The sequence below is a fragment of the Hyperolius riggenbachi genome, chromosome 8 (assembly GCF_040937935.1).
Source record: "Hyperolius riggenbachi isolate aHypRig1 chromosome 8, aHypRig1.pri, whole genome shotgun sequence".
Taxonomy (NCBI): domain Eukaryota; kingdom Metazoa; phylum Chordata; class Amphibia; order Anura; family Hyperoliidae; genus Hyperolius; species Hyperolius riggenbachi.
This window is the reverse complement of record NC_090653.1, coordinates 23,770,634-23,790,673: the sequence shown is the minus strand read 5'-3', so window position 1 is coordinate 23,790,673 and position 20,040 is coordinate 23,770,634. Positions and strand designations below refer to the sequence as shown.

The following is a 20,040-nucleotide window of genomic DNA, read 5'->3' as shown; positions in this document are numbered from 1 at the left end:
CATAGGGAAGGAGGGAGGGAGGCACTCTGGGAGGGGAGTGGGCCACCTTTCCCTCATTGGGTGCCTGTAGCCACGTGCCTGCAGTGCCTTATGGTAAATCCGACCCTGGCCTCCATAATGCGGTCGGGATTCCTTGCCCAGCTAATTGCCGTGTGTTTCATCTCCAGGTGACCCGACGCACGAAGAGAGATCTCCTCCGATCCAATCCCGATTCCTGGAAGGACAAGTGTAAGGAGCTGCTGGATCTGATCTACGAGCGCGAGGACTCCGAGCCCTTCCGACAGCCCGTCAGTCCCGTCTCCTATCCCGTAAGTTCGTTCTCCCCCTAGTGGCAGTCTTCAGCTATTACACCGCGTGCTGCCTATGGAGGAGCAAAGAGTAAAAGTGTGTATAAACGATAATTACATAAAATCTACGTTTCCAAAGTGTGTGTTAAAGGGAACCTGAACCGTGTAAATTTATTAAAATAAACACATGATGTAGCTGCAAATGAATATGACATACATACCCATACCTCCCAACTTTTTGAAATGAGAAAGAGGGACACTTAAGCCACACCCCTGATCACGTCACAGTCACACCCCTAGTCACGCCCCGGTCACACCCCTAGTCACGCATACCATAAAGATTTCATTAGAGAAATATGCTGTTTTATAGTTCAAACCACACTCGTCCTTTGTATCCTGGTCCATTTTCCTTCATATTAACATTAAAATTAGTAATATATCAATGTAAAGGATGTGAATAAAGTTTATAGTCAATCAAACACATTCTTAGTAGTGAAATAAAAAAAAAATATATATATATATATATATATATATATATATATATATATATATATATATATAAACTTTTTTTTTTTTTTACATAGAAAGAGGGACAAATGAGGAGGGACAGAGGGACAGGGCTCCCAAAGAGGGACTGTCCCTCCAAAAGAGGGACAGTTGGGAGCTATGCTTACCTCACTGTCAGTTCCTCTCAGAAGCTCACCATTTTCTCACAACAATTCCTTCCAGTCCTGACAAGATTTTGTGAGAACTGAAATATATCAGTTGCTGCCAGTTATAACTGAAAGGACAACTTATGTGCAAGGTAATGTCCATGTTTCCCTATGGCTCAAGTGGGCGATGTTACAGTTGAACAGTGTGCTGACCAGGAAGCTGTTATGGGGTAATGGCCATTTCCAAAACGGAGGACGGAGAATTCCATCAATCACAGTGGACAAACAGGACACAGGAGAGGAGAAAGAGATTGATGAGTAGACTACACGGGAGGTAAGTATGACGTGTGTATGTTTATTTCGAGGTTTAATTTTTCAGTTCAGGTTTGTCTTAAGGTGATCCATAAGTAAAAAAAAAAAGACTTTTACTCACCTGTGGCTTCCAATAGCCCCCTGCAGCTGTCCAGTGCCCTCGCCGTGCCCCTCTGATCCTCCTGGACCCGCCGGCGGCCACTTCCGGTTTCGCCGACAGGAGCCGACAGGCTGGGAATGCGAGTGATTCTTCGCGTTCCTAGCCACAATTGCGCCCTCTATGCTGTGATATGCTTCATGCTATAGCAGCATAGAGGGCACAATTGTGGCTGGGAACGCGAAGAAATACTCGCGTTCCCAGCCTGTCGGCTCCTGACAGCGAAACCTGGAAGTGGCTGCTGGCGGGGCCAGGAGGATCGGAGGGGCACGGCGAGGGCACTGGACAGCTGCAGGGGGCTATTGGAAGCCACAGGTGAGTAAAACTCATTTTTTTTTCTTAAGGATCACTTTAAATAACTCTGAGTAGGTCAGCGGACAGTCACAACTGCTATAGCCGTGTCACTGCTGGGTACCAGCTGACCCGACGTTTCTATTGGGGCCCACTAATCATACAATTTTTAGCGAAGAATCGCTCAAGCGATCAGGTAAATGTGATTGGAAATAAAATGTCGTAATACATCAATTATTTCACCACCATTAAACCAATCTGTACTTCCTATCCATCACAACCGATTATAAAAACCGCTCTTACGATCAACTAAATTGTCATCCAACGATTACCATAGGAATTGTTCACGGTAGATTTGAAGCATCGAGGTTTCTCTTCTGCCAATCCGATGGCCTTTATCTGATCACTCGAGTGATGCTTTGCTGAAAATTACACCATTAGTGGACATCTTAAAGGGTACCAGTAACCACTTTTAAGATCTTTTATTGCACACAGTGGTCTGTGCCTTGAAAGCAGACACACCGGGTCAGTTTGTGCTGCTGCCGCCGCCGGTCCCTGTATGTTGCTGGTAAAATCCCTGACAATAATGTCGAAAGACAGACAGGAGGATACTGGACTCCTCACTCTGTCCCACCCATTTGCTATCTCCGCCCTCCCTCCTCGCATTGTTGGCTGTTCCGTGCACGCTTCTGCTTGTCCCGGCTCGTCCCTGATGTCCTGAAAGCTCCCCTATGAAAAACCCCTAGACTGTGCAGAGTTTTTTGGTAGCAGAGCCAACTGTCACCTGACCATGGCGCCTCCCTGTCTCTTCTCTCCCAGGCTGCCTGTGTCATGTGACAAATGCTAGAGGCACCATGGATACACACCAGACCTCTAGTGTTCAGCCTCTAGCGTATGTCACATGACACAGGCGGCTCGGGAGAGAAACCACAGAGAGGAGCGCCCCAGCATGGGGAGAAGACACGGGTGCTACAATGGTCCAAAAGGCCCCCTTACTAAAATGCTTTGGAAAACAACTTTGCTTTCTTAAAACAGAAAGTATTTGTGATCATTAAGGTTGGAGTGAGCTCTGAGCTGTCTCCCAGTGCGACAATGGTTGATTTGCATATTTCAGCAGTGATGCATTGTGGGAGACATCGCGGAGCTCACTCCTGAATTATCACAAATACTTTGTTTTAAGAAAGCAAACTTTTTATTTAAAGGAATACTATCGATTCACATATTTTTTTCAATTGACACAGGAATTGTGTGGGAAGTGCTGCTAAGTACTGGTGTATACATTTTAGTAGCAACTTCATTGTTTACTGTTAGCAAAATATTTTCAAACTTTACTGACGCCAAAACTGACAGCTGACTGAGCCATGAGGAGAGGGGAAATTCCCCTCACACTTGATCAGTTAACTCTATGTGTAACTCTGTGTGTGACAGAGAGAACAGCTGCAGCTCCTGTGTCTTGTGTTTCTGACTGACCTGTCTGAAGAGAGCAGAGGAAATGTAACTAATTGTCACAGCTTTTCATACTGTTTTTGCTTTCAGAGTTTGATATGTTTGATATTTGCTTTCTGTAGTCTGATGTGCAACTCTGGCTGTGCATTGAAGCAGACACCCCTTCTGCAATTGATTTGTCCCAATATAGCTAAATCCTTCCCTCAATAAATTACAGCTTTTGCCTCTGATATTTAACATGAAAAGTAGGAAAATGTTTACACAGCTACTTAGACATTATTTGCACACTGTCATTTTAGAACACTTGGGTATCGATAGTATTCCTTTAAAACAATAACAACTTGATAATAAAGATATAATATTTCTCTCAGGATTACCAGGACATCATAGAGACTCCGATGGACTTCAGCACTGTGAAGGCCACGCTGGAGGCCGGGAACTACAGCGATCCTCTGGAATTTTGCAAGGATGTCCGGCTGATCTTCAGTAACTCCAAGGCTTACACACCCAACAAGAAGTCCCGGGTAAGTTGCCGCTGCTAGAGGGAGTGGTTAGGCAGCCATGTGCAGGGGTTTACCGCTGCCGGCACGGATCGGTCCTCTTGATGGATCCACAGGGGGCCGTCCGCTATGGTATGCCCCCCCCCCCCCCCAGTCATGGTATCTCCATCTGTGTCTGGTATAGAACCTCCCCCTTGCCTGCCCCGCCCACACTTCCTGTGCAGCAGCTTCTGATGTGTCTGTCCTATCAGCAGATCTATAGCATGACACTCCGACTCTCCGCTCTGTGTGAAGCCTACATCAAGGAGATCATCTGCGACTACAAGCTGGCCATGCAGCTGCAGCAACGCAAGAGGCAGCGCTACAGGAAGAGGATACACAGCAGCAGCAGCAGCTCCGCCTCCAGCAGCCGGGCGTCCAGGTAACACACTGGGTGGGCGGAGTTGAGAATTCACAAGCCGTATAGGAGCGTTACATGCTTGTTGCTCTGGTGGTCACATGTCTCCTTCTAGGGCGTCCTCATTGATTGTAGACTCAGTGCCAGCATGTAATGCCAGTCTGCTGCTTCAAAAGCTATCAAGATTCTTGTGTTATGACTGGTACACACCATGCAATTTTCTATCAGATCGGTGGGGCAACTCGATAATTTTCTTGTTAGGTCAGATCTCATTTCGGATCATTTTTCTGATTGATTTTCCAGTAACTTCGAAAATCAGACCTGATGGAAATGGTCATTTCGATCTGAGGAGAAATTGCACAGTGTGTATCAGGCGTTAAAGGACCACTATCTAAAAAATAAAGTAAAAATTTAGACTCTATATGTACACATACCTAGAAGCAGTAATTTTGTCTCAGATTAAAATACACTATAAATTACTCTTTGGTTGCTGTTCCCTAAAGTAGCCAGTCTAAATCTGACCGGTCCGACAGACTTTGGACTAGTTCATCTTCTCATGTGGGATTTTTAGGGGTTTCTTTATTTTTGAAAGCGCTTGTTGAATTAAATTTCAGTTGCTCAGTCCAGTTGTGCCAAATAGGGTGCAAGTTAATGGGGGTTGGCCAACTTCTTTGTATACATACTTTCCAAGGATTTATTTTGTTAAGAAACCCCCATGTGAAGATAAACTAGTCCAAAACCCGTCGGATCTGTCAAACTTTTATTTGCGTCAGGAACATGGGAAAAGGAATTAATAGTACATTTTAATCTGTGAGAAATGTAAATTTTGTATGCACATGTATTTGAAATTTTGCAATTTTCTCTATAATGGTCCTTAAAGAGAAACTCAGACCAAGAATTGAACTTTATCCCAATCAGTAGGTGATACCCCCTTTTACATGAGAAATCTATTCCTTTTCACAAACCGACCATCAGGGGGCGCTGTATGACTGATATTGTGGTGAAACCCCTCCCACAAGAAACTCTGAGGACCGTGGTACTCCTGGCAGTTTCCTGTCTGTGAACCTTGTTGCATTGTGGGAAATAGCTGTTTACAGCTGTTTCCAACTGCCAGAAAAGCATGCAGCAACTACATCACCTGCCAACAGTAAAATGTCACCATGTGATAAATGTCAGAATCCGTGCTGCTCGGATACCACTTTTCAGTATCTGGATCTAATTCGGATCCGGATACCCCCCTATCCGATCCGGGTCGGTTATCCGAGTTTAAAATTTTCCAATCTGGATCCGAATCGGATATCCAACTTCCGTATCCGTCCAGATTCAGATATCTGGATGGAACACCGGAAGTGACCTGAAAATGGCAAAAAAAACTCCTTCTCTCTCCCTCTCCCTCCCCTTCGAAAAGGATTTTTGCCATTGAAGGTGATTTTGGCTTGTCCTCGGATATCTGAACTAATTATCCGCCCGGATTTCAGATGGGAAATCCAACTTTGCTCGGATAGTCAATTCGGATTTAAAAAAAAAATATATCCGAATTGCTATTCAAAGTTCGGATAGTGGAAAAAGTTTGGATTATCTGGGTAGTTCGGATATCCAGAATCCGGATAAGCATCACTGGTCAGAATGTAAATCAGGGAGAGGAAAGCTTTTACAATGGACAAACTGAAACTGACTAAATCATGTATACATAATTATTGTAAAAATGAAGCACTTTTTTATTACATTATTTTCACTGGAGTTCCTCTTTAAAGAACCTATCCAGTCTAAAATGAACATTCTATGGATCCTCTTCTCATATAAAGTTATGATCCATGATAAGCAAATGTTTCCAAATTTATACAAATATTTATGCAAATATATGCAGTTTCCAAATTGGTTTAAATTAAATGGTCCATCTTTGAAACTGCATATATTTGCATCCACATTTGCATAAACTGGGACATTTGCATATCACTGGTTATCTCTAGTTATGATGACTTGGTGGGTCTTTTTGCTCCAGGTCATTCCCTTAGCTCCGTATCCAACTGACGGCTTCTGACACATAGCCCCACCCCCTTGCAGAAATGTGCCCTGGTGCGTTGTCTATTTGAAGTAGACAAAGTGTCAAGGATGCACCACAGCCTTTCACTGCAAGGGATGGAAGGAAAAAGACCTGGTGAAAGCAGACCTAAACTCAGAACTTCCTTTCTGCTTTAAAAGATAAGCAACAGCATAATAACTTTTAAAGAAAAAACAGTTCTTTGTTACAGCTTACAGAACTCTTGCAATAAATCTGCAGTGTGTCTACTTCCTGCTTTCATGGAAGCAGACATAAGTTTAACATCCTTTGTTTACAAACTAGCTGCTCTGCTGAGGACTGACGATTTTCTGTGCTGATGCAGCTGAGAGATGAAATTAGACAGGGGATTAGATGGGCTCTTCTCTCTAAAAACACACAAAGTGCACTTGTCTCGGGTCTCCTTGTGTCCTTTGCAAGAATTTAGGTACACTGTAATATGAGGATCTCTTCCCATATTACAGTGTACCGGAATTCTTGCACAGGACACAAGGAATCCATAGAATGTTTATTTTATGCTGGACATACACGGCTCGATTTCCCGCTCGATTCTGCAGGCGATTCTTATCTTCGGAATCAAGCGTCGAAACGATCGGGTGGGAGATCGAACGTATCAAAAATTATCGAGCCATCTAAATGGCTCTGAATCGGGCCGTGTATTCCCAGCATTAGACTGAATGGGCTCTTTAAAGGACAGGACCGAGGGGCTATTTACCTGGGGCTTCCTCCAGCCCCTGGCAGCCTATCTGTCTCTCGCCGCAGCTCAGGTGTCCCGGGGTCCCCACCGCTACAGCTGCAGACGTCGCAAGGACGGCATTTTCTGCCACTCTTCATCACGGTCCTGTGGCCTGGAGCATTGTGCGCCTGTGCAGAACCCTCCTGGCCACAGGAGCGCAAGCGGCGCGGGCGCAGAAGATGCTGACCTGGCGAGGTTGGCATCTGCAAGCAGGGGACACCGGAGCTGCGGCGAGGGACAGATCGGCTGCCAGGTGCTGGAGGAAGCCCCAGGTAAGTAGATTTGGTTTTACCTCGGATGTGTCCTTTTTAACCACCCTGGCGTTCTGATTAAATCGCCAGGGTGGCTGCGGGAGGGTTTTTTTTAAATAAAAAAAAAACTATTTCATGCAGCCAACTGAAAGTTGGCTGCATGAAAGCCCACTAGAGGGCGCTCCGGAGGCGATCTTCCGATCGCCTCCGGCGCCCAGAATAAACAAGGAAGGCCGCAATGAGCGGCCTTCCTTGTTTTGCTTATATCGTCGCCATAGCGACGAGCGGAGTGACGTCATCGACGTCAGCCGACGTCCTGACGTCAGCCGCCTCCGATCCAGCCCTTAGCGCTGGCCGGAACTTTTTGTTCCGGCTACGCTGGGCTCAGGCGGCTGGGGGGACCCTCTTTCGCCGCTGCTCGCGGCGGATCGCCGCAGAGCGGCGGCGATCAGGCAGCACACGCGGCTGGCAAAGTGCCGGCTGCGTGTGCTGCTTTTTATTTGATGAAAATCGGCCCAGCAGGGCCTGAGCGGCGACCTCCGGCGGTGTTGGACGAGCTGAGCTCGTCCAGACCGCTCAGGTGGTTAAAGGTATATACAAAGTGGCCGCTCACCCTAGGCTGACCTCAAGGGTCCATGATCGATTCTAAGATGGATGTAACAACAAAGGAAGGTCAGCGATGTCCGTGAGGTGGATCAAATCGCTTGCAGCTTTTATTGGGTAAAGGAGACAAAAGCAGGTTCATGTTTATCGGGCGTGCAAACAGCCCTTAAAGTGAACCTCCGGACTAAAAATCTACTCAGCAGCACTGAAAAGGCTTGGTGTTTCTTTAACAGTTTCACAGCATCAGAACTTTGTTTCTCTTATACAAGCCTCATTTTTAGCTGCACAGAAGAAAACTGCCCGGGCTTTTTCCCCCTGATGCTGTGCAAAGCATGATGGGATTTCTGATGTTGTTCTCATTCTGCTGTTTTTTTTTTATATTTTGAATTTGACACTTGAAGCCTAGCACACGCAGCTGGGAGGGGTAATAAGGACACAGGACAGTTGGAACTGTGTCTCCTGCTCCTTGTCACCTCCTATCAACCAAAAAGATGGCTGCCCCCATGACAAAGATGGCTGCCCCCATGAATCACAAACCTTTGCCTGTTCTTTTAAAACCGGATGGGTAAGAGATTATATTACCTATCTATTCTAATTAACATAACTAATGTAACTTAATAACAGTATGTTTGTTTAGGCTGAAGTTCCCCTTTAAACTGGGTGGACATACAGTGTAAGATGACTGCTGTGTTAATTTTACCATTTTAAATCAATTTTTTTTGTCTTTTTCTAGCCCAAAAGTAAAACCCAAGAGGACTCCCCAGAAAGTGGCTCAGAGCAACTCCCTCCGCCTATCCCACAGCAGCTCCTCCTCTTCCTCCTCCTCTTCTTCCTCTTCCTCCTCATCAGAAAGTAAGTACTCTGGTAGAGATATAGAGAAAAATAGAATATGACTGTGGTAGGGCATAAGGCTGTGACTATGAACATGCCTATGCAACAGCTGAAAGAAGCAGTGATTGACACACATCTAACGTGCAAAAGTACACATGCTCTCATGGAATCACAGTTGACTAAACAATGAGGAGGATGGTAGTGACTTGAGACTATGACTATGGTAGATTAGATTTTGAGCTCCTCTGAGGACAGTCAGTGACATGACTATGTACTCTGTACAGTGCTGCAGAAGAGGTCAGTGCTATATATATGCATAATAATTATAATATGGTAGGACATTACACTATGACTATGGTAGGAATGGATTGTGAGCTCCTCTGAGGACAGTCAGTGACATGACTATGTACTCTGTACAGTGCTGCAGAAGATGTCAGTGCTGTATGAAAAAAAAACAAAAAACTTTCACTTACCTGGGGCTTCTGCCATCCCCCGATCTTCTGGCGGGCCCAGCCCCCCCCCAAGCAACTAAATTTTTTGTTTCACTGACTCATAAGTCGAAGTCCACTGCGCCTAGCCGTGCTCTTCCTTGTTCGTGCTCCTGTCGCCGGCAGTGTCATGCCTGCACAGTACGTTCCCAGCGGCATGACCATGAAAAGGGCAGCAGTGCAGTGTGGCGCAGTGGCTGGCGACTGAAGAAAACGAAACTGAGCTGTGGCGGAGGACCAGATGATCCTTGAGTACCAGCGCGGGCACAGGGCAGCTGCAGGGGGCTGGAAGTAACCCCAGGTAAGTGAAACACTTTTTTTTTATGACGTTACAGGTTTACTTTAATAATAATATGGTAGGACATTAGACTATGGTAGGATTAGATTGTGAGCTCCTCTGAGGACAGTCAGTGACATGACTATGTACTCTGTAAAGTGCTGCAGAAGATGTCAGTGCTATATAAATACATAATGATAATATGGTAGGACATTAGACTATGACTATGGTAGGATTAGAGTGTGAGCTCCTCTGAGGACAGTCAGTGACATGACTGTACTCTGTAATGTGCTGCAGAAGATGTCAGTGCTATATAAATACATAATAATAATATGATAGGACATTACACTAGGACTATGGTAGGATTAGATTGTGAGCTCCTCTGAGGACAGTCAGTGACATGACTATGTACTCTGTAATGTGCTGCAGAGGATGTCAGTGCTATATAAATACATAATAATAATATGGTGGGATATTAGACTATGACTATGGTAGGATTAGATTGTGAGCTCCTCTCAGGACAGTCACTTGATTTTTCTGATTTGCTCTGTGGAATATGTGTGTGATATACAGTGGCTTGCAAAAGTATTCGGCCCCCTTGAAGTTTTCCACATTTTGTCAAATTACTGCCACACACATGAATCAATTTTATTGTAATTCCATGTGAAAGACCAATACAAAGTGGCGTACATGTGAGAAGTGGAACGAAAATCATACATGATTCCAAACATTTTTTACAAATAAATAACTGCAAAGTGGGGTGTGCGTAATTATTCGGCCCCCTGAGTCAATACTTTGTAGAACCACCTTTTGCTGCAATTACAGCTGCCAGTCTTTTAGGGTATGTCTCTACCAGCTTTGCACATCTAGAGACTGAAATCCTTGCCCATTCTTTGCAAAACAGCTCCAGCTCAGTCAGATTAGATGGACTGCGTTTGTGAACAGCAGTTTTCAGATCTTGCCACAGATTCTCGATTGGATTTAGATCTGGACTTTGGCTGGGCCATTCTAACACATGGATATGTTTTGTTTTAAACCATTCCATTGTTGCCCTGGCTTTATGTTTAGGGTCGTTGTCCTGCTGGAAGGTGAACCTCCGCCCCAGTCTCAAGTCTTTTGCAGACTCCAAGAGGTTTTCTTCCAAGATTGCCCTGTATTTGGCTCCATCCATCTTCCCATCAACTCTGACCAGCTTCCCTGTCCCTGCTGAAGAGATGCACCCCCCGAGCATGATGCTGCCACCACCATATTTGACAGTGGGGATGGTGTGTTCAGAGTGATGTGCAGTGTTAGTTTTCCGCCACACATAGCGTTTTGCATTTTGGCCAAATAGTTCAATTTTGGTCTCATCTGACCAGAGCACCTTCTTCCACATGGTTGCTGGGTCCCCCACATGGCTTGTGGCAAACTGCAAACGGGACTTCTTAAGCTTTCTGTTAACAATGCCTTTCTTCTTGCCACTCTTCCATAAAGGCCAATTTTGTACAGTGCATGACTAATAGTTGTCCTATGGACAGAGTCTCTTACCTGAGCTGTAGATCTCTGTAGCTCGTTCAGAGTCACCATGGGCCTCTTGACTGCATTTCTGATCAGCGCTCTCCTTGTTTGGCCTCTGAGTTTCGGTGGACGGCCTTATCTTGGTAGGTTTACAGTTGTGCCATACTCCTTCCATTTCTGAATGATCGCTTGGACAGTGCTCCGTGGGATGTTCAAGGCTTTGGAAACCTTTTTGTAGCCTAAGCCTGCTTTAAATTTCTCAATAACTTTATTCCTGACCTGTCTTGTGTGTTCTTTGGACTTCACGGTGTTGTTGCTCCCAATATTCTCTTAGACAACCTCTGAGGCCCTTACAGAGCAGCTGTATTTGTAGTGACATTAGATTACACACAGGTGCACTTTATTTAGTCATTAGCACTCATCAGGCTATGTCTATAGGCTACTGACTGCACTCAGATCAAAGGGGGCCGAATAATTATGCACACCCCACTTTGCAGTTTTTTATTTGTAAAAAATGTTTGGAATGATGTATGATTTTCGTTCCACTTCTCACATGTACACCACTTTGTATTGGTCTTTCATGTGGAATTCCAATAAAATTGATTCATGTGTGTGGCAGTAATGTGACAAAATGTGGAAAACTTCAAGGGGGCTTAATACTTTTGCAACCCACTGTATATACATTCATACTCCTACTACAAATGATGCTGCAGAGAATACTGTAGGTGTTGTCAGTTATTCGCCAGTGCCAGATGATTCTCTCTATTCTCTCTCCAGTGTCTGATTCTCCTGCTGAAGCTAGTAAGATGTCTGCTGATGAGGATGCGGCGTCTGCTGATGAGGATGCAGAGAAGCAGCCGTCCTCATCCTCTGGACCCAACACACAGAACAAAGAGGACTCAAAACCGGAACCAGCAAGCAGTGCAAAGGCCAGCTCCTCCCCCGTGAAAGGTACGGAGGCTCCTCCCCCTCTCTGCAGTGATGTCAGCAGTAAAACCATTGGCTGCAGCTAGTGTTGGGCGAACACCTGGATGTTCGGGTTCGGGAAAGTTCGCCGAACATGGCCGCAATGTTCGGCATGTTCGGGCCGAACCCCGAACTCCCCGAACATCCCGCTTTTGGGGGCCCTATGGGGTCGCAGGCATAAGGGGGGAGCATGCCCCGATCGCGGGGGGGGTCGGAAATTCCCCCCACCCCCTCCGCTAGCGCTCCCCCCTCTGCCCGCTTCCCCATTCAAAAGTTAGGAAGTGAAACTGTACCTGTGCGGTAGTGGGTGGCTGGCAGTGGGCGGCACTATGGAGTGACTGAGGAGGAGGAGGAGTCCGGAGAGTGACGCGTTGAGGGAGGCCGGGCAGTGGGCGGATCAGCAGTAGTACGGTACTACTGCTGAACCGCCCACTGCCCGGCCTCCCTCAACGCGTCACTCTCCGGACTCCTCCTCCTCCTCAGTCACTCCATAGTGCCGCCCACTGCCAGCCACCCACTACCGCACAGGTACAGTTTCACTTCCTAACTTTTGAATGGGGAAGTGGGCAGAGGGGGGAGCACTAGCGGAGGGGGTGGGGGGAATTTCCGACCCCCCCCCCGCGATCGGGGCATGCTCCCCCCTTATGCCTGCGACCCCATAGGGGGCAGTATTCGGGCGAACAGGGCCCTGTTCGTGCCGAACAGGGGCCCTGTTCGGCCAGGCAATGAGCCGTTCGGGCGAACCCGAACAGTTTGGCCGAACACCACCAGGTGTTCGGCCGAACGCGAACATCACCCGAACAGGGTGATGTTCTGCAGAACCCGAACAGTGGCGAACACTGTTCGCCCAACACTAGCTGCAGCCTCTTATAAAGCTTCTAAGCTAATAAGACTGCCCCCTCTAACCCTTTATCCACGGACATATTTTAAGGTGACCATACATTATTCTATCTTCCACCAGATCGAAATTTGGTTAGATGCCTCTCTCATCAAATCTGATCGGAGAAAGATCTATTGCTTACCCACACACTGCACATCGATTTCCAATAGATCAATATGAAATCTATTGGGAATAGTCCTGATGCTACCGACCATATACGCGTATAAGTCAGAGCGTTTGCTTGGCTTTAAAAGTACGTTTTAAACGATATCTGAGGTGACATGTGACATGATGAGATAGAAGTGTGTGTACAGTGCCAAGCACACAAATAACTAGGTTGTGTTCCTTTTTTTTTTTTTTTCTTCTTTCTCTGCCTGAAAGAGTTAGATATCAGGTATATAAGTCGCTGACTCAGACAGGAAGTGACTACAGTGTGACTCTCACTGATAAGAAATTCCAACTATAAAACACTTTCCTAGCAGAAAATGGCTTCTGAGAGCAGGGAAGAGATAAAAAGCGTCAATAGTTAATAGATTTTAGCTATGGCATACTTCAATGAATGTGTCATTGAGCAAAAACAATAAAACGGTTAAAACTTAAAAAAGTATATTTAAACATAAAATAAAACTATGGAATACCTTAAAAAGTCATTTTTAGGAGAAGGAGGTTAGATACAATTATTTTTCTCATTTAGCTCATTTTCACCTCCGATGTCTTTAAGGGAGTGGTTAAAGATTTCAAAAAGTTATATTTTTTGGAAAGAGATTCAAGAGGCACGTGAGAAATCCTGTATACGTGAATGCGAGGAGGTGACGGTAGAGCAGGGGTGTCAAACTCCAATACAAAGTGGGCCGAAATTGTGCACTGGGACCTAGCTGCGGGCCAACCTCAATGTCTACTGGCCACCCTTCTCCATCATAAAGTTCTCTCGTGTCTAATGGACCCCCTTTCAACCCCTATACAGTTCTCTGGTGTCTAGTTGTCCTCCCAGCCCTATATAGTTTACAGGTGTCTAGAGGCCCCCACCCTCCCCTATATACAGTTCCCTGATGTTTAGTGCTTTCCCCCTACCTCCCCATATGGCTTCCCTGGTGAGTTAGGAATTCACCTCCAATATAGTTTCTCTGGTGGTCTAGAGTGGGCCAAACATAATGCAAAGTGGGGAAATCACTTGAGGGCCAAATTTAATGACTCTGAGGGCCAGATTTGGCCCACGGGCCGGAGTTTGACATGTATGCGCTAGAGGAAAACAAGAGCGGGTCATGTGCAGATCTGAGATTGTGATTGGCTGGAAACAAGTGAGGACATGTACGGGGGAGAGAGATTGTGGAGAGCTTTGTAGGTTAGGATTTCATTTTTCTTTTGCTGTATAAATTTCTCCTCTTGTTTGATTTCACAGTGGAACCCACCAACAGTCCTCTTGTGAATGGGAACGGTGGAGACACCCCAAAATGCAGGAGACGAGTGCTGAACTTCTCAGACGATGAAAGTCCGGATGAGATGGAGCAGGAGAAGATGCAGGAGGACGGTGAGGCAGAGGATGGCAAGGACGAAGAGAAGCCTGTCCCCTCTCCTTCTGTAAGCCGGGACTCCGAGTCCAACTCCAGTTCAAAGAGCGAGTCAGAGTGCAGCTCAGACTCCGAGTCCTTGGCAAAGTCCGACCAGGACTATGTGGATGGTGATCATGATTACACCAAAGTAGCACGGACGAAACTTAAGAAGAAGTTACACAGTGCTGCGGGTAACGGAAAACTGAAAGGAAGAGGACGAGGGAGGGGGCGGGGCAGGGGGCGAGGAAAAGGTTACGGTTTACGAGGTGTACAAGCCAAGACAAAAGGAAGAGGGCGGGGTAGAGGGAGGGGTGCAAGCAAAAAAGAGCCTCCGCAAAGGCCTGCTGTGAGCTCTGATCGATTGTCTGCTGATGAGGACGTTGGGGACGCCGATGAAGGAGCCGACAGTGATTTTGTAGAACGGCCAAGAAAAAAGCGTCGGATAAACACCCGGAATCAGGGCCGAAGAACTGTGCTGTACAACGACGACGACTCGGACATTGACCACGAGGTCCTGCTCCAGTTTGATGACCCGTTAAACCTCGGCACCTCCAGGTCAGGAAGAGTTCGTAAGATGACCGAAAAGGCCAGAGTCAGTCACCTGATGGGCTGGAATGGGTGACCCAATGCCAGCGACGCTTATCCCTTGACAATAACCTTGGTGATAGTATGGGTTCATCCGCTGCAGGAATCCAACCAGAACAAACTCCTTGAGGGACCTTTTCTGAGAACTTCTGCTCTTTACGGTGGTGCTTTTTCCTGATGCAATCACTCAAGTATTATTCAGTCGCATTTTAAAGCCGGCCTTATTTATTGAGAGTCCTCGGGGGCTCTCTACAGCCACAGAACCCAACACACTACGAAATATGAAGGTGCCGACCCCGGCTCCATAGATGTGATGTTGAAGCCTTTTTTATGGTCATAGCTTTTGTGTGTGTAATATAGAGTTAAGCACCTTTTTATATAGATTTTATATGGTTTTGTGACTTAATGCTTAAAAGTACAGAGAATAATATTTTTTTGCACAAGATACCAACCCAGATGGCAGCTCTCAATGTTTACACTTTCTAAATCTTGGGAACTCTACCATATGAAATATTCAATGCCAAATGTTTGGTTTTGGGTTGTCCCTTCGATATTGTCTGGTGGCAGCTCGGACTCCTTCCCCTTCTACCCCCGTGTTTGTTTGTTCTTCCACCATTAATATCTGTGCCTATCGTTAAGCCTTCTTCCCCGCCCTGCAAGCATTAATTAGTCATTTGTAATCTGATAAACCCGGATCATTTTTTTTAAATTTTGAATTCCGCCACCATTTTACGTTTGTAGCCACAACTACCTCGGCAGAGTCATTGGCGTTAAAGAACATACGGGGGGCAAAACTATAGGGATTAGATAGTTAATGAGAATTTTTACGGCAGAATTTTAAAGCGTTTGGGTTTCAACTTAGCTACTTTGGCCATGTGTGACATGAGGTGAAGGCCTCATGGCCATCAGATGTGTGTTTAGTGAGGTGTGAAACACTGGACTAGTTTTTGTATTTTTGCTCTTTGGAGATGCTGGTTGAGAAGGATGTAGCCTGAGATCTGGTTAGCTTTTTGTCCAATCTGCGTGTTTTGCTTAGTCATTGCTTAAGTTGAGTTGGTGCTTCGAGGAGGGATCACTTGGACAACAAAAGCCTTCCGCTGTACTTGGAAGGGTTTTAACGTTCTCCACGTACTTAAGAAATGTTCAACTCCAGTCTTTGAGGGGTGGGATCCTCACACGTTTTTTGGCATAGGTCTAATTAACCAATTGGAACGAATGAGCTAAAAAGTTGATTCCTCATGAAGGTGCCTTTGGCTATGAAGCTTGGGGTAATGTAGTGTCAAGTCCCTGATGATATTTTTGCCAGTAGTTTTATTATTTTTGCCTCTATTGTTAGCCGAACCTTAAGCTCCCGCTTATCAAAGCACCCTTCTCAATGTCTTCATTTTAACCTAGATAGTTAACAAAAACCTTTTGTGCCAGCACCTTCCGTCTTCTTCTTCAGCTTCACCCTCAGCATCCATTTTTTCTCCCCTCCACCGTTCTTTTCTTTGACGCCCGACCATACGTCCAGAGTAGTCTTGGTATTGGTGCTTTGTGCCCAGTTTTCCACCACCCAGGTTCATCAAAGTGCCGATGCTCTGGGGTATAACTACAAATCATGGGGCCCCCTAGCAAAGCTTTTTCTGGGGCCCCTTCATGTTCGCAACCCTTCCTTTGCTTCTTCTTGGTGACCCTCACAAGGCTCATAAAACAAGTGTTGCCAATCATGGTCTTCACACCCATAACGTGTAGCCACAAAAAACACCTGATCTGGAGTATCAGAGAAAGGGGTAGGTTAGTAGTTGGTGCCCCTCTCACCTCTGTGCCCCCCTGCAGTCGCAGGGGCTGCACCCCCTAGTTATGCCCCTTACTAATACCCAAACCATATTTTTTTGCTACAAGAAAAATGACTCTGTTCATCCAAAACATGTGCCCTCAAAGACTGGAGTCGGAAATCCCGAGTCGTAGTTGATGCAGTTGATTTGAGGTGTGATCTATTTGATCCAGGGTTTTATATGCGTATTTAAATCTGTTTGGGTTGGACCTGAGTTGATGGTTCCCGACCAGCTTGGTGCACTCCATGGAATCTCTTGCAATACGGATCGAGTTGTATCTCCTGCTGCACAGTAGATGTGAAATACATCTGCCTCGAGGAGGTTATTGGCCCTCCATCCACAGTGGAGGCTTCTGCCTCCCGACATATGGTGCTTATTCTTATTCAGTATGTGACTTGAAAGGGCTTCCTGATGCATTCCCAGCTCCGCGCTCTTCGCCGGCCACCGTACGGCTATGTTGCGGTCTTGTGGCACTTCCACTTGACCAATGTTCGTAGAAGGATCCGCCGTACTCCAGCTTGGTCTGCTGATATTCCCCTGCAGCGGTCAAGGGTTCCTGTAAATCTGAGCATGTCCAGACATTCGGGTCCATGTTTCTTTTATGTCGCTATACTGACCGTCTAAATTCCGTCACCAGTGACTCCGTGACAGTGGTGAACTTCACCCATTGTGGATGTTTACATGTAAATAACTCCAATATTTTGTTAGGATTATGTCTTTGTTCTGCCCCTTCCTCCTCCATACCCATAATATCGTTATACCGACACCGACTGGCCAATATTTATTGTCCTGCACGGCATCAACACCACTTAAAGGGAAAGCCCAAAGGATTATCATATTTTTAAAGTCTAGTTTAGCACTAAAATTTTTTCTTTTTTTTTAAGACAGATTATTTTATATTTGTACTAAAAGTTGAAAGGAAATCTTCATGATGTGGTAAATAAAAACCTACCGTTCTTTCTATCTGTTATTTTAATAGATTTTTGAATAGTTTCCCCCCTCGCTTATAAGACACATTGAACTATTGCTGTTGAAAACACTGTCATCTGTTGAAATTAAAGTGAACCTGAGGTGAGAGTGATATGTAGGCTGCCATATTTATTTCCTTTTAAGCAATACCAGTTGCCTGGCAGCTCTGCTGATCCTCTGCCTCAAGTATTTTCAGCCATAGCCCCTGAACAAGCATGCAGCAGATCAGGAGTTCCTGACATTGTCCGTTCTGAGAAGAATAGCTGTATGCTTGTTTCCGGTGTTATTCAGACACTACTGCAGCTACATAGACCAGCAGGACTGCCAGGCAACCGGTATTGTTTAACAGGAAATAAATATGGCAGCCTCCATACACTTCTCACCTCGGGGTTCACTTTCACGCTGCTGGAGGTTGTTTGTAACTCGAGTCGTGTTTTACATACTGGATCTTGTGGATAAATGATTCACTTTCGGACAATTCTGGATTTAGTATAGAGTATAAGCACTGGGATTCTTGTTGTTTTTAATGTGCTTTAAACTACTTTCAGCAGTAGCCTGTAATAACAAAAATCAGAACAGGAAGTTTTATACATGAGCACAGCTTAGTCCTTGTGAGAGGTTTGTAGCGCAAGCTGTTTGTACGTTGGGGAATATCTGTACCAGCATGTCAGGTCGATGAATTTCTGCTGCGCAGGAAATAAGCAGGTGATCCCTGAGACAAGATTCCGCTGGTGGGTAAACTTATGCGGCCGGAGATGTTTGACGGTCAGAAAAATCTCCAGGGACGCTCCATGAAGCTCTCCTTTCATTACAAATATAAATGCCATGTTTGAATAGTGCTCCACCTGCTGGTTGTGACCAGAGATGTGCAAGTTCAATAAAGGTCGTATTTTACTCCTGTGCAGTACAGGAGTAAGGCCTCTTGCACACTGCAAGCAATTCAGATTCAGATTCCGCTTTTTAATCAGTTTTTACATCCGATTCAGATTCCGATTTTCAGTTTGCTCCCTGCACACTGCAAATCGGAATCTGAATCGGATGTAAAAACTGATTAAAAAGCGGAATCTGAATCGGAATCGCGTGCAGTGTGCAAGAGGCCTTCGGCCTTGTTTTTAGTCTGGAGACATCACCATTTGTAATGTAAGATAATGTTTCCTGCTGCCATAAAACAACTCTGTTTCTGCTTGTAGGCGGGGCTTAAAATGTTTATTTGTAATATTTCATGTGCCATGAATAAAACTAGTAATTAAAAAAACAAAAAACTATACATTTCCTTGAACTGGTGTTTATACTAAGCATGTGCAAATCTCCACTGATCCAGGGAGGGAACTAAAATGGACAGTCTAGCATTACATACAATAAAACTCTCCCAGTTCTGTATCACCCATCTAGTTATGGTTCCTGTCCCTGTCCCAAAGTAAGGACATCTGTGTAAAAGTCACAATTTCCCCCAGGTTACATCTGTTTGTAATGGAACAGGGTTATGTTCTATCCGGTTCAGTCATAGAGTTGTGCCATAAGGGAAAAAGCACTCTGCTGCTTACAATCAGTGCAGCTGTTGCACAGAAGCATCTCTTCTGTTTCCTCATATCCTGTCTGCATATCAAAATATAAATTCCTTACAGTGAGAAGAGCTGGGCAGTTATTGTAAAGTTGGCTACACCCGCACAATCGACTTCACGCGTAACATTCACGCTTAATGGTTATCCTGACACAGCGTGAAACTAGAATTATACAAATGGGGGATTTGCTGTTCAGTGGAGAAGAGGGCCACATGTCAGCACAGGAGCCAGGAGCTTCTAATGGGCAAGGTAAGGGCAAGTACAATGTGCTTGCCTGTCGCCCGTTTTACAATTTAATGATTGTCGGCCAAGACGGTGCTGAACGACAGCCTTGGCGGAGTTCCCTACAGCTTATGTGCGAGATGTAGGGCCCTGGAGAGAATACAAAATGGCCTATTAGCCAGTTCAGAAGTTATAGTGGTGTGGCTAATCTGTTTTACCAGTTGGTAGCACTTTGCTGAGCCAATCAAAGCCTCTCATTGCTAGATTATGAACTAATGGCCAATAAACCGATCGGCAACTACTGACTTTGATTGGCTGAATTTCTTTCCTTTCCTAAATCAGTGGAAATTTCACGTCAGAAGAATGATTTGCTCACTCCTAGATTTTACCCAAACAAGCCTTGCGGTGGTCTTAAGGGACACATCCGAGCACCAGAAAAATAACACAAATTCACTTACCTGGGGCTTCCTCCAGCCCCTGCCAGACCTCCTGTGCCCTCACCACAGCTCCACTCCCCGCCAGTGGCCCGGGGTCCACTCTGGCGCAAGATGTCCACTACGTCTGAGCGAGCGGCTCTCAGTCATTCTGACGTTATCCAGACTGTACAGCCCAGCCGTCTGCAGGTCAGCATCTTCACCAGGGTGCACTGGAGCTGCGGTGAGGGCACAGGACGGCTACCAGGGGCTGAAGGATGCCCAAGGTAA

The 20,040-nt window shown here is 45.7% G+C and overlaps 1 protein-coding gene across 1 annotated transcript in view; it reads left to right on the top strand.

Annotated features, from left to right (window-relative positions):
* Positions 1-18,446, top strand: part of BRWD3 (bromodomain and WD repeat domain containing 3) — a gene marked incomplete at its 5' end in the record, with an annotated part of 114,466 nt that extends 96,020 nt beyond the window's left edge. The window contains 6 exons of the mRNA XM_068250065.1: positions 168-308; positions 3,518-3,670; positions 3,901-4,067; positions 8,426-8,544; positions 11,563-11,736; positions 14,031-18,446. Of these exons, the coding sequence (XP_068106166.1) occupies positions 168-308; positions 3,518-3,670; positions 3,901-4,067; positions 8,426-8,544; positions 11,563-11,736; positions 14,031-14,803 (1,527 nt within the window). The remainder of the gene's footprint in view (positions 1-167; positions 309-3,517; positions 3,671-3,900; positions 4,068-8,425; positions 8,545-11,562; positions 11,737-14,030) is intronic.
* Between the last annotated feature and the right edge of the window lie 1,594 nt (positions 18,447-20,040).